The sequence below is a fragment of the Ornithodoros turicata genome, chromosome 1, assembly GCF_037126465.1.
Source record: "Ornithodoros turicata isolate Travis chromosome 1, ASM3712646v1, whole genome shotgun sequence".
NCBI lineage: Eukaryota > Metazoa > Arthropoda > Arachnida > Ixodida > Argasidae > Ornithodoros > Ornithodoros turicata.
Window position 1 is genome coordinate 45,258,425 of NC_088201.1, and position 15,239 is coordinate 45,273,663.

At 43.6% G+C, this 15,239-nt stretch overlaps 1 protein-coding gene across 1 annotated transcript; it reads left to right on the forward strand.

The window, feature by feature from the left end:
- The first annotated feature begins 3,115 nt into the window (after positions 1-3,115).
- Positions 3,116-11,364, forward strand: LOC135378146 (PSME3-interacting protein-like). Its single transcript, XM_064611055.1, has 5 exons — positions 3,116-3,475; positions 3,555-3,653; positions 7,683-7,804; positions 9,132-9,321; positions 10,992-11,364. Exons 1-5 carry the CDS (start codon positions 3,340-3,342, stop codon positions 11,300-11,302), a joined length of 858 nt encoding a protein of 285 aa, XP_064467125.1. The 5' UTR covers positions 3,116-3,339; the 3' UTR covers positions 11,303-11,364.
- The last annotated feature ends 3,875 nt before the right edge of the window (positions 11,365-15,239 follow it).

Here is a 15,239-nt window from a genome sequence, read left to right on the forward strand (position 1 = left end):
TATAGGTTCTGTGGTGAATTTGCCTCGCGCAAAACATTCGAAAAGCGCTCGGAAACATATGCCACCCAATGCGCCTCACATGAAGCAAGCTTCGTGAAACTGCTCCTAACCTTTAGTCTCCAGTTGCACTCAAATTATCTATTTGTAAGATGAGTGGTTTGCATTGAGTGCATTAAAGGCATCTTTGGTGCTATTTTCTAACCACTGTGAATCGTTAGAGAAAGCGCTGCAGCGTCAAAGAGTTTCCCGTTGGCCATCGACACTGCGCTGCCAATTACAGTATCGTCAGCCGAAATACAAGGAGCGTGAAGGTGGTAAAAACGTTCATCTATAGGGGTTCCTTGCGTACCACTGTGTGGGACAGTGGCCTGGATTAGGGCAATAAAATGGATTGAATAAGTTATTGTCTCTTTGAGTTTGATTGCTTTTATGAGAAAATATCATATAGGTATACTCCTTGCACCAACAGCAACTTCTAATGTGATTATGCTTTAAAAACTACATTGACAATGGGAATATGGGAAAGACTTCACTAGGAAGCCTAGTGCTGTAGCACATTGTCTCAATGGGACACAAGAGTGACCTCCAGTGGGTGTCTACGTGTTGTATTCAGTGTTGTTCCAATTAGACCTCATTTACCTTCAGAATGATTTCGTATTGAGACCAGTGATGGCCACTAACTACTTCTACAGTAGTTTAACTATAACTACTAACTACTTTGCAACTGAGTAGTTTAACTAGTAGTTCAACTACTTTTCAGGGGAGGTAGTTAAAACTACTTCTTTAACTACTGCAATGTAGTTTAACTACATCTATAACTACTTAACTTAACGTTGTCCATCAACACCAATCCCATTCTATAGCATTCTTAGACACCTAAATATGAATCACAAGCAGCGATACAAGTGAAGAGCTAGTACACATGCACGGCACATTTGCTCTGCACCTCCTTTCTCATCAAAGAAGTAGCTCGAGGTAAAAATTCGAAGCACAATCTGCCGTAAAGCTTGCGGCAAAATCGGAAGTAGTTGGCGCCTGCGGTAACCTAACTACTGTAGTTAACTACTCGGAATAGTAGTTTAACTAGTAGTTGCAGACTACATTTCTCCAAGTAGTTCATAACTACTTTTTAACTACGATCAGGTAGTTTAACTAGTAGTTTAACTACATGTAGTTAACTACTGGCCATCACTGATTGAGACCCATTGAAATGCCACGTATTTTCAATGAAATATTTGTCCCAAATAATATATTGGGAACTGGAATTTTGCTTGATTTTCAATGGGATTTGTCTGCATGATATGCAGTTGAATTCAACGACATTAGTGAGTTTTAGTATATCGTACGCAAAGGCGATAGCGTACGTAAGGGATAGCGTTGATGATTCTGCGCACGCCCATAGCAGAAAGAGAACTTCGCGCAGCGCGCAGAACCACCAACGCTATCTGCTACGTACGCTATCACCTTTGCGTACGATGTACTAAAACTCTCTATTTCCGAGACATTTTGAGTGGGATCATTTCCAGCAGGGTACGTGGCCCGAGACAAATGAAACAAGAAACAGTGAGAGAAATACGTACAGGAATAAAATACGGAATACGCTGACAGGTGTCCTGTCTGCCGAGCAGAACGGAAACCTGCGCCGAGCCCATCCTGCAAGCCGCCCTCCGACCGCCCGTGGCAAGTTATCGGCATGGACCTGTTTCACGAAAGACAACGGACCTATCTGATAGTCGTGGACTATTATTCCCAGTTTTTTTTTTGTTTTTTTTTTTTAATCGAAGAGATGAGGAGGACCACAGCACAAGACGTCGTCCTTATACTAAAGCGCATCTTCGCACGGTTCAGGAACCCATAACCAACCATAACAACCATAACCAAAACCAAATATAACCATAAACAATATGCAACATGTCTTCCTCAAGGGAGCGCTTACACGGCACGCTTAGGCAGGATGAGGTGGCGCAATGCCACTGCCCCACACAGAGCGGCTCTGGCCCCCAGAAAGGAAGAGTCACTGCCCATCCATCAATTCATACTTCGGCAAGCAATAATAAAGCCGATTTTCTGTTTACAAACATGTGACGTCACGAGAAGACTAGCTATCTTGCTGTGGTGGACAAGAAGCTCGGGAAAAACGCGTCGGCTGATAGGTTGACAAAGCTGATAGTGTCCACCAGCATGCTTTGCGCGGCGGCGGTACGTAATCAATGACGTAGGGGCGCAGGTCGTTCTGTGAAAGCAGCCTGGACGAGGTACCAGCTCCAGTGGCATAGTGGTTAGGATGATCGCTTTCCACGTCGAGACTGGATTCGAACCCCGGCAGCGGCTGTGCTGTCTGAGGTTTTCTGAAGACTTTGCAGACGAAAGGCGGCAGTTCCGACTGAAGTCGGCCAAGGACGTATACTAACACCCTCTCTCCCATTCCTGCTGTCCTCTGTCCACGTTTGTACGCCGCTCATAGCCACAGTTGGTCCGCGGCGTTAACACGGAATTTAAGAAACTGACGAGGTACTTGGAATCCTTTGCTATTACTATTGAGTTGGAAAAATACCCATGTTTGTGAAGAGACCGAGGTGACTGAAAACGTGTTGTTTCGGTTTCCCTATGTCTACCAACGTCATCATTACGTCACGGTGACGTTTCTTGGGTAGAGGTCTATTACTGTACGCAGCATGTGACCCATGTGAGCCTTGTGATATCTTTCCGACGTACAAGTCGCAGACGGTGCGGCTTATGCCAAAAGTTTTCCCCAGTGCAAGAAAAACAGTGACCTGCGGCTAATACGCGTGAACATACGTAACCAATGCACTGTCTTCCACTCCAGCCTGCTGTCTTCTATGCATATGTCCTCGTCTCCACACCGCTCAGAACTAGCTGCTTGATAAAAGAACGCTCCTTCCACTCCATCCTCCACCACATTAATGCACAAATTGTACATTTTTCTATGACATGGTCCACACTTTCTGAAATATGGCAATCGACAATTCCTGGTAATCGTACTGAATATAGTGTCTGACTAGTGATTTCGAAATGCACATGAAACAATACTGAAACCGGAACCTTACATAGACATGAACGACAACTAGCGCCACCATAGAGGGGGATTGTTTTTACTCCACGCGTCGGGGAAGAAATATTGCCATTTGCTGTAGTGGTTTTCTTTCTTAGTCTTGTAACGTAAGCTAACTGTTTGCTTTCACAAGTACTTTTTGAAGCATCGATTTGGAGCTTCTCATGTCCCTATAAGTAACTCAGTGACGCAGCTTACCTAAACTTGATGATTGAAACTCGGTCCAAATTGACAACTTGATAGTTGGAACCTCCGCACCGAGCAAGATGAGCTTCGGAGGCAGTACATCACAGGATTCTCTCCCGAAGTTTAAGTCCTTTGTATCTGAAGCTGAAATCGAAGAAAAGAAGAAGAAAAGACAGGAAGAATGGGAGAAGGTCAGAAACGCTGAAGATCCTGTCGGTATGTAGCGCTGGAATGAATAATGCCGTAGAGGTGCCTTTTGGTGTTTAATGCCTGTGCCACTTTTTATGTTAAACAGAGGCGCCAGAGGAAGATTATGATCCAAGATCATTGTATGATAGACTTCAAGAGCAAAAGATGAAGAAGCAGGCAGAGTTTGAAGAGGCGCACAAACTAAGTACACGACTAGCTTTTTATAGTGTTATACATAGTGTTTCCTGTTTTACAACACAGTTGTAACAGTAAAGAAATGTTTATACGCTATAGCTTTGTGCAATTGTTCTTGAGCATTGCCCTGCTTGTGATTGCCATCACAACAAGAGCATTGTGAAAAACAAAATAGTCAGCGATTACTTGACGATCTAAACAAATCATTAGCCATTATACGAAGTTGTGTTGCTTCGGAAGAGGAATGCAAACGTTTAGAAGACGGGCACAATTTTTACTTGACAGACGACTGATTTGTTAGTGAACCCCTGTCCGAATTTGGTAAATTTTACCAGTCATGCTCTTTCAGGATGCTGATGTACTGATGAGGAAACCATTCACGGGCCTGGTGTACCCACGCGTTGCCTTCAAGCTTTGGAACTTATAGCTGACAATCTAGTGAATGCTTCACACTGTGGAGTCATACTATTTGGATGTAACCTCAGGAACACTTACATGTCACATGAACACTCACTCATATACAGCTTAGCTGTGAAATCCTCCCAATGAAATTGTTCTCTGTGAGTGCTGTCATGGAGAAAAGTTTTGTTCTCCCTCATCATCATGAAACTAACAGGCAAAAATGGGAAAAGTCTAGCACTCGAAAGTGAATAAGATAAGTACCTAAAGAAATTTAAACATTCAAATAATTTATTTTACATATATTAAAAAAACATAAGAAAAACAAGCTTTCGTATGGAGTTCATCATTGCACCTGATGAAGGACAGACTCCGTCCAAAAGCTTGTTTTTTTAGTAAAATAAACTATTTGAATATTTCAATCTCTTGAAATATTTATCTCATCATTATGAAAATATTTTGTTTATTGAGAGTTAAGAACTAAGCTCATGAAATGCTCCATTGCACTGCACCTAAAATTACATACTAAGATGCAGGCTTTTTTCTATTTTACAACGTGTGTATTTTGATAGTTTGGTAAGGGTCCTTTTTTCCAAGCATATTGCAATACTGCACTTTATGCTAAAGTGGCTGATTAGAAAACGTTGTGAATAGTTATTAACTGATGGACTTGACAAGGTATGACTTCCCACAAAATGGTATATGAAGATTGACCAAGAGCCAGGAGCCATGTTTCTGTATCGATAAAATACAGTAGAGCCCTGCACGGGCCGACTTTTCCGGACCCGGACCTTTATATTTTTATGCGGCCCGGCCCGATGACCCAGTGACTAGAGCCCAGCCCGGAATCTAAGCAAATAGAGCCCGGCCCGACCCGACGAGTAGATCCCAGCATAGTATTTCCAGCCGCGACGTACGCGTTTGTGGCGATTATCAAACAAATTTATCAGTAAATTTATAAGGAGAGAAGACAAACATACAAGTAATGGCGGTTTAGCACCATAACCGCACCAGACCAAATTAAATCCAGAATGTACGTGGGCATGGGCATCATCGTTACACTGTCAAGATCTTGCGGAGGTAGAGGATGCTGTCGACAAACTCCTTCTCCCAGTCCATACCCCTCTCACCAAGCTTTGCCAAGTGATTGTGAAATACGTGAGGAGCAATGTAAAGTGGCTTTCAGAATGTTCTAGAGGGTCGAATCATATGCCTAATGCAGTATCCCTTGCTTGTCTTTGCAAAATATGCACAGGAATGACGCAAGCGCATGATGATATGAACTAATGCATCTCCATTGTGTGGAATTAGCTGCGTGGCCCGGCCGGGCCTGACTCTCGGAAACATATTTGTTGGCCCGGCCCACGGTGGTGGCGTATTTTAACAGCCCGGGCCCGGCCCGGCCCGCGGTGCTACCGTATTTTGTCGGCCTGGGCTCAGCCCGGCTCGGAGCACACAGCCAATAACAAGCCCGGCTTGGCCCGCGGGCCGGGCCGGGCCGGGCCGGGCCGGGTTGGGGGCCTGTGCAGGGCTCTAAAATACAGTGGCTTGACATAACTTGGGAAAACAAAACTTAAAGGTTGGACATTGTGATACCTATATGTGCTTCATCATCAGCACATGAAACAAACGGTGCCTGGGACCACTCAAAGAACCAAACTAAAACGGCAATCATTTAAATCTTAATGATATTCCTGTAACGTTCCAGGAGAGGTCCCTTATAGCTGTTGTATGCATTAACCTCAGTATGAATGTAGCTGGATTCCAGAAATTTTCTCACCCCACATCTGTCTTTGCGTGACAAGGTTGTAACATTACCAAAGGTAAAAGAATGTCCTGTTTTGAATGTAGGCGTAACCAGTTCAGTGTGGTGATTGAAATATGCTATCTCAGGTGTCACCCTCGTGTGCATCATTGGGTTTTCAATAGGAGACTTGCTTCTCCAGCGTTAGTGCCTCAGTCAAAAAGCAGAGCAGTTTTATCATGTTAGGATAACTGCCGCAATTACGGCTGTGGTAGAAGTCCTAGAAGCACATAACCCCTCGTTCTTCAGCAAAACAAAAACAAAACAGAAATAGAAGCTAGTGAAATTATCAGATGCAATTTTGTACACAGCTGCGACATTTAAGGACTGTACTCCTGATGCTGTGGAGGCAACTTCATATTTTCTTTCTTGTGCATACTTTCACTCAGCCAGTATAATGTGAATAATTGTTCCGTGTCATATTTATTTTGCTATTTTGACTTATTGAGTTTAATTAGAGAGAAGTTCAACATGCATGACATATATGGCAGTAACAATGGCTACTTGCACATTACTCTATAGCCATACAGTAGCGTGCAAATGCCTCTGCCTTGCTTTGAAATAGCTATGGAATGGACAAATTGCAATGAATTTGTTAATTTCTTGCACATCCCCCTGAAGTCGGCCCGGGATGCATACCAACCCACCTGTCCCCCACTCCTTCCTGCTGTTCTCTCTCCACCTGTTCACATCTGTACGCTGCTCATAGCCGCAGTTGCTTCACGGCGCTAACATGGAATAAAAACAAATATTTAAATTTCTTGCACAGGGGCACAGAAGAAAAGTTTCAATAGAAAAAAAAGGTGCTGACAAGAGATGTGTGTCGAAATCTACTTGTGACAGCGGCTTGTTCAGCTTGCAGAAGTGACGCAAAACTGTCTTTCAGATATTTGTGCTATAACGTTTTTGAGAGTCTGCATCTACCTGCTGTCACCATCTAACACACATATTTGATGTATTCCTCGTGTGTCAAGATTTTTAGTTATTATTTATTTTTTCAAGAGAGAAATGTCTCATGTACTCCGCTTAGTATGGTATCCTGTCAGCAGACCAGAGTGTGTATCAGATCTCTCATGATGAAGGCAGTCGTGGAGAATGCTACCTTTTGCCAGATCAAAGGCATTCAGCTTACTGTTTTGGGCTGATATAGAAATAACCAACAGCCAACACAAAGCACTGAACTTCAACCATGGCGTTGAAGTTCGGTGCTTTGTGTCGTGTCATCCCTTTATTTGTCCCAGCTCTGGATGTTTTTTTTAGCAATTTTAATTGTCACGTTATACCAACCTACCCAAGTTTTAACATTGATTCCCACTCTGTGTTAGGTGCTCATCTATCATCAATTCACTAAATACTGAACTATAATGGCGGTACGTGGTAAATTTCAGTTTAAGTGAGCACAATGCTTGTGTTGCTGTGAAACAGCTCAGGGTAATTCAGGATCCCTTGCACTGCAAAAAAAATGCAACTTGCCATAGTAGAGAATTAGAGGCTTGTGCAAAAATACAATGGAAATTGATGTTCTGAGGCTGGAACACAGAAGAAAGGACAAACACACAAAGCCTCAAGTGCCTAAGAACACATTAAAGATGAAAGGAGGAAGTCCCTGAAAAGGTTAGCCAGCTGCAGGACTCGAACCCGCATCTTCTGGATTACCAGTCCAGGGCTCTGGATAACTTGTGCAAAAAGTTACCTCACTTACGTAAATTCGTATTGCTACTATTGTGAGACAATGTCATGGATGTGGATTGTGACCTGTGGATGAATGTCTTGTGTACTTCACGTCACTCCTAAGCAGCAGGCTTTCTGACAATTTAATATCTGATTTCATTTCAGAGAATATGATAAGAGGTCTGGATGATGATGAAGTAACATTTCTTGAGTTTGTGGATATGCGAAAACAAGAGATTGAGTCTCAGCGACTCAAAGAAGACATGCAAGAAATTGAAGAATATAGAATATCCTTCCTGGAATAGTTACTTAATCCATATTGAATAGCAGTTGTTGGAGCAGAATATGATGCAGTGTGTTTACACAATTGCAAGCTTGACCCTTGACAGGAGGGAATGAGGGAACAGGACACAACACTTTGAGCTGAGACTGCCTTGACTGCCTGTCAGCTTGAATGTGTCACAAAAAATTGACAGAAACTATCATTTTTTGCAACACAGCTTCTACACCAGTGTGTACTATCTCAAAGGACAATGCTCACAGTAATATTCATGCACTGATGAATTAGTGGCTTGTGTAAGAGTAACAATACAAAATATCACAGTAACATATAAGAAATAGTGTATGGCATAATCACAGTGGTGAATGTCATACTTGGTGCTCCGCATAAGGTCATAGCTTCATGTAAGGGACAGAAGACTGCATTTTGGAGCCCCTTTCCATACTATCTCGTTAGTTGAACATGTTGTAACAAGCAATCTATGTAACACGTGTGTCTCATAGCTCTTAAAATAGTGAAATGAGGCACTGCAGACCGTTTGAAATGAGTGGTAAGCTTAGCTATGTCAGTCATCACAACATAGACTTATTTGTACCAAAATAACCATGTTCATCAAGGCCTTTCATTGAAGTATGTTCATACTAATGCAGCAATACGGGTTTATTGGTGCTGGTTCATGTTTGTACCTTCGGAACCACGACACAAAAGACACAGAAAGAGAGGAATACTTTTCGTACTCTTGCCTTTTTTTTACACCTTCGGCTAATATTGTGTCAGCCTTAAAGTACAGAACTGTGTACCTTCACTGAATTTTGCTCTTTATCCTTTTGCTGTGGTTTTCCGCCAAGCAAAGTTGTCGATTTGAGTGGAGTTGCTATGTTGCAGATGCCTATTGTTGTCATAGTTTCTATGGGGCAGACATGTTTCTCCATGTCAGCAGAGTGTAGAAGGTTACTGTATTCTTCGCTGGCTTTGGAGGGGCTACTGTGCAAAATATTGTAGAAAAGAACACAACTTCCATTGGGTCAGAGCCTGTAGTTTTGTGAACTACTTCTGTTCTTGATGCTTAGGTAGGGCATTGGGGTTCTCAGGCAGTTAATTATCACGTAGGTATAATTTTTGTTAACTACAACATTATGCCATCCTGTCTATGTTAGTAGGCAGTTTCTTGTAAATGAGAATACATACATAGTGAATTATCATCAGATCCTTTTATCCATCAGATCATCTTAACCTGATGGCAACTGAGTCCTGAAATGTGGGCAACAGTACTAGCTGTAAAGCATTGTGAATCGTTTCCACAATACCTACTGAATTTCCTTATCTGGAACCACAAAGCTGTTGCAACAGTTTCTGAAGAAGCTATAGATGCGAAACGGCAAGAATTCAAGAAAGTTATTCCTGGAAGCCAAACTACTGTTACTGCAAAAAGAAGCCAGTTGGCCCTGCTGTCTGGTGCAGTCAAGAGAAAAAGTGTGAATTCTACCAACAGTGCTATTACAAAAAAGCAGAAAAATGGCACAGGTGAGAATGCTTCTATTCTCAGGGTGTCTACCAACCTGGAAAACCGGAAATTGTCAGGGAATTTTGATGCGACTCTAAAGTCAGGGGATTGTCAGGAAATTTGCCAGGAAGCAGCTGAAGTCAGGGAAAATCGCGGACAAGTGCTGCGACGGTACGCAGCGAATCACGAGTGCCGATATGTGTTTGAGCGGCCATGCCGCAGCAACGTTGCTGCGAGTAGCAGTTCACCAGTACGATAAAGTATGACAAGAAAAGTAGGGCAGCCTCACTAATACTCAATAACTGATCTGTTTTATGAGGGATCTGGTATGAAAACATAACAGCAAGAACCAAGTTCCCTTTTGTTTTGGTCAGGGAATTCGCATGAAATAGTCAGTGAAAACCTGGAAAAGTCAGGGAAGTTGAAGGCTGCAATTTGGTAGACACCCTGATTCTACAAAAATATGTTTCTGTCTGCCTCTGTTACGAAGCAGCGGTATGAAAGTTGCCCTTTGTGGCTGTGAGGTAGTGTTCATAGTGCAGTGCAGTTCAAAAAGTGAGGGTAGAAAAAGCATGGCTTTACAGTGTGTATACTTGGTTGTGGTGCAGGAACAGTTGTGCCACGTGAATGGAACCTTAAAGGAGCAATGAGGTGACATTTAACGTCGCTGGAAATCCTGCCTCATCTGTAAAGCTGTCCACCAGGAGTCACCACGCAAAATATTTTCGTTCTGCGATGCATTATAGCTGTGCAATCGAATTTACAAAAAAACAGTCAGAGAAAGCAGACGGCCGACACGATTCTCGCGTGACGTATTGGAGGCTCCGTGCCTTGTTGCTTTGTTTTTTCTTCGCAGCGCACGCACGTGTATACATGCTTGGGGTGTGCTGCTGTACGTCACTCATCATGATAGGGGAGTAGCATATATCACGACGTCCTCTTGTTCTCCGACGCGCTTTCTTCACGAGGAGAATAATTTTTCAAAGGTGTGCGGAACAGCGCCCTCGCGCTCGCTCTGTAGGTCACCTACGCACATCGCTCTTTCGCAGGAACTCATTTTATTCGTTGGAGAACACTCCACACCAAAGTACGAAAAACATTTTAGGGGTCACCTTAGTGCTCCTTTAAGTGGGACTCTGTTCATATTTGAGTGTTACGCAAAGAGATCGTACATTTCATACAGAACAAATGGAACAAATATATTCCATAATATAATTAACGGAAGACTTCATCGATCTCTTTAGTATCTGTCACTTCTTTTAACGGAATCCCTCAGTGGACACCTTGTTCAGCTCACATAACGGGTGTGGTGCACAAACAGTGTTTTCACTCTCGTTCCGCAGTAAAGCATGCATTCCACTTTGTTGTTGATGCCACCAGCGTGATAGATAGAAAAACATCACATGGCAGGTCACATTTCAGCTTCGATGCTGTCTTCTATTCCCTTTTCTGATGAGTACTTTCGTGGTGAATTCATTTGGTATTCTGAAGATAAGCGGGCCAGTATGCACATATTTGTTGGAATTAACGGAGGGGATCCACTTCGGCGTGTATCATATTTATTTAAATATGAGCTGCCCTCCGATTCACTGATTGTCCAAAGATCTGCGAGACAGCAGTTTTGCCAGAGTATGTCACAGTACAGAGTATGTCACATGAACAGCTTATGGTTTTCCTTCCGTATGTATAGCATCACTGGACCCAATGCCAGAGGATGCAGACAAGAAGGACACCGACGCTAGACACTCCATATCCGAGTCTGACATTAACGGAGGTGGAGACAGTGGGGCACAGGACAGGAGAGTTCACAGTGCCACAGCAACTGTGTTGCATGCTCCAACTGCATTGCAGTGTGCAGGTATCCTCCCAGGTCTTGGAGTCTATACAGATAGCAGCGACTCTGAAAACTCATCTAGTACAGATGACGGGGAGCCAAAATTTGACCTCGTTGGAAGACGGCGAACGCAAGCCCAACAGTTGCCGGAACCAAAGGCTCCATGAACACGCAACACTGTAGTGGCTCGTGCATTCATGTACATAAATAAAGGGAAACTACAACGCTGTTTAGTGAGTCGCAGTAAAACGCAGAAGTTGCAGTTTGCATTAAAATGACGGTCTCATAAAATAAGACCTGTCCAGAACGCTATTCATTCTTTTGTCAGCTGTTCAAAATGCAACTCTGCAAAATTGTCTCACCCCAAAAAGGCCACGGTTATAAAGTAGAGGAATTTAGTTGAGCAGTTGATGAACAGTGGCATAGCTTACCACAAGCCGTGCTAGAAACAAAATCTGCTGTCTCTCCACAAATATTCACATGTCTGTTGAAAAAAAAAAGGGGATGGTGAGGGCAACAGGCCAAAGTTCCGAATTCTTTCGGGTTATCTAGAAGAGAGTGTAGAAAAGAGACCTACAAAACATACAAAGTGGGGTGACTATAACACTTTACGGGTCTGATTTCAAGAGCGATGACAAGTCTGACATGGCCTAAACGTAAATGACATGTAAATCATATTCAGAGCGACATGCTTGTGACGTTTCCGCATTTTTGTGCGAGTGAGATGCTTTTTGCCCGTGATCTGTCACCTGCTACCATTGTACATTACTTCAAGCTTTTCGACAACTGCAGCAATGTACTGAATGAAACTTTTATAGCACCCACGAATAAAATTTCAGTCCAGCTCTGGAATGAATCAGATTTGACTCCTCTAGCTGTGGTACAACATGCTTCTGGAGCATGTCGAGGGATTACACATAATTTTGCTGCGAGATAGTGCGAAAACAGGATGCATGCCCCATCTGGTCCGAGTCAATCTTTGGCAGGCAACGGTGTCGGAGCTGCCGTGGAGCTGCTGAGAAAGATAGTGAATGATAGTCGCAGCCTGCAGTTACTATGGTGAATCAAAGTGTGCTGGTGAATTGTGCTTCATCCGAAACTGCTGGTGTGTCAACTGATGAAGACTGCTTTGTTCTGGTCACACGAAGAGGATGTACAAACACTTCCATGGGCACCAATGTCAGAAGTTATCTTTCTGTGTCTACCTGCCCTGTAAGGAGGAAGACGTTATTTGTCTCTAGCTCCTGTACCACTGCAGGGGACATTATCTCGGCGTTCGAAGATGTTGCCAAAGGCTCGTTGCAGTGTACTCAACTAACGATGAAATACCCCAGCTACTCATCTTTTCGCGTATCTGTCCCAGAAACAGATTCTGATAAATGATGTGGACATATGGCCCGAAGAGTGCATCTTTCGACCTTTTAGTATCCTTGAAACAAAAACAGTTCAACGGGAGGCAGACACAAGGTGATGAGATTAAAGTCCCTGAATTGGGGAAAAGTACCGACATCCTTTGATCTTGCCGCCTTGACCTTGGACCTTTCATGGCGGTCGTACCACGCAAACTTATGCTGTGGAAAGGGAAAAAGATGTCGCTACTTTTCCCGATCCAGGGACTTTAGATGAAATACATGGACATAATGCAAAAACAACACACGCTTGTGTAGTGTCGTTGCATTATGTCTAGAGCCTGAAGTTTTCGGGAAATATTTTTTCCTACATTCGGGGGGGGCAAAAATCGGGTAAATAAACGTGCGCACTAAATTCGTGCAAATTCGGGTGAAAAAACTTCCAGTACGCTAAATTTGGGGAGAAATCAGGCTCAGTTATTCAAACTAATTGTAGCGGTTTGGTACAAATGGTGATGTAACTGCATTTTTCTGCCAAACAAGTTAGTTAGTGCATTCCTACAGACATCCCAGAGAGAGCAATTTGCCTGGTAAAAATCAGGTTTCACCCTAAAGAGGAAACCTCCAATTCGGGGTGCAAATTCGGGGAAGAATCGGGTAAAACCCTAAAACTTCAGGCTCTAATTATGTCCTTGATGATGATGTGCCCGAGCGCAGGCTTCCTCATCACGGATCTTGACTACCAGCTCGCCTGCGTACAGTGGCGGCGGTAGGGTACGCGTCACCTGCTGCGGGAGCTCTTTGTGTCACCACCTCCCATAATGGATCCCTTTCGTGTGTAATGCACAGTGAGGCATCGGAGGTGGGGTGAAGGGGTGCCAAAAAGACACTTTTCGGGCAGGAAGTAGCATCAAGAGTACAGGGGGAGGGCGGCGCAAATTTCCCACTTGTCCCCCCAGAGGCGAAAAAAGGAAATGCCAGCTCAGGCGATACATAACAATATCATACCACTGGCAGAAAAAAAATCACGTTCTCGCGGAGGGCTCCTCAAATCACCGCAGAGAAAGGAGCAACTGGTACAGCGCGTCACCCCCTTCCGTCGAGTCACCCGGTGAGGACCGCACCCCACACCCCCCCTACTCATACAACTGCTTACATATATGTAGGGTCTGACTTTTTCAGGTTCACCCCGATTCCGCCTGATTGTTCCCTCCCGAATTAGTTTTAGATCAGTTCGGGTTCAACCCGATTCCGCCCGATTGTTCCCTCCCGAATCAGTTTTAGATCAGTTCGGGTTAAACCCGATTTCTCCCCTAATTCCAATAATGTATTACATTATATCATGTATCACATACGTCAGTGGTTCCCAAACTTCGCCGCCCCGCCGCCCATAAAAATATAGACGACTCTACCGTTTCCCTCGTCGTGATGCTGGACGTCCTTCGATCTCAGCGCATGAATCTAAGCCGATACACTGAAAAAAAACGATACACAGATATTTTATTGGAGCTATGATACATCGAAAGCGTCGTGAGTCCCGCATGCAAGCGCGTTTATGAGAAATCTCCGGGTCTGCTGCCGCTGGTTTCCTGGTAACGCAGAATAGTGGGCACGGCGTGGCATTTTTTTAAATTTGTGGGCCGGTTCGCGACCCACCGTTTGGAAACCACTGACGTACATGATTTAGTAGCAATCTGTGCACACGTATGATGAAAATATTAGGGGTGTGCGAATCCGAATATGTGAAGTCGAATCGAACACCGAATGTAATGGAGGAAAAAATGTCGAATACCAATTCGAATATAGTATATTCATGCAAAGTTTACAATACATGCTTTTTGCACCAAAGTTTGAAATTTCTAGCCCATGGCTTTAGTGTAATCTTTCTGGAATTAACTGTCACAAGAGAGTAGACACATGTTCAACCCCCCCCCCCCCCCCCAAAAAAAAGCGTACCTTCTGGAGTGCATTTGGGAGAGGGAAAACAAGTGTTTGATGGTAGCAACCCTGGCCGGATTGTGCTGGGAGGTTTTGCCCCATGCCACTTACAGCCCAGATTTAGCCCCAAACAATTACCACTTGCTTGGGCCTCTTAAACAGCACCTTGGAGGAAGACATTCAACACAGATGATGTGACAATGGTGATGGATGACGTTCCAGAAAGATGTAATGCAGTGGCTATGACAGCAGCCCACTTCTTTCTATGCCAACGGCATCAAAGGGTTGTCACGGAGATGCAACAGTGTCTAGATGTGAACAGTGAATACTTTGAAAAACTGACATAGTTTGGCTTCCTGGATTTTCCGTTGTATTTAAAATAAACGTGTCTCAGTCAACCTTGAATGACCCTTGCAGATTTGCTCGAATATATTATCGCGAGTATTTAGGCAGGTTGTCTTAATATGCACGTAAGAGAATTCTGAATCCCCATAAAATAGAATTTTTAGAATTTAGAGGTGCAACTCGTGATTTGGTCTTTCTTATAAGTGTGTGCATGGCACTGTGGATTCCAAACAATCTGACCCGTGCAATTTGTTTCAACGCACCTGCTAGACGATGAAGATATTCTCGGGTGTTCGAAGTAGCTGAAGTGAATTCCCTTAGTCCACTAACACGATTGCAGTGTTTATTTAATAAAGTTCATGCTGTCACTGACATCGATATTTTTGTATGCAACATTGCAAACTTCAAAATGCTATTAACGCGTTAATGCTGTTATTATTTGGTGACAGCGACTTTTATGTTTTGCACGATT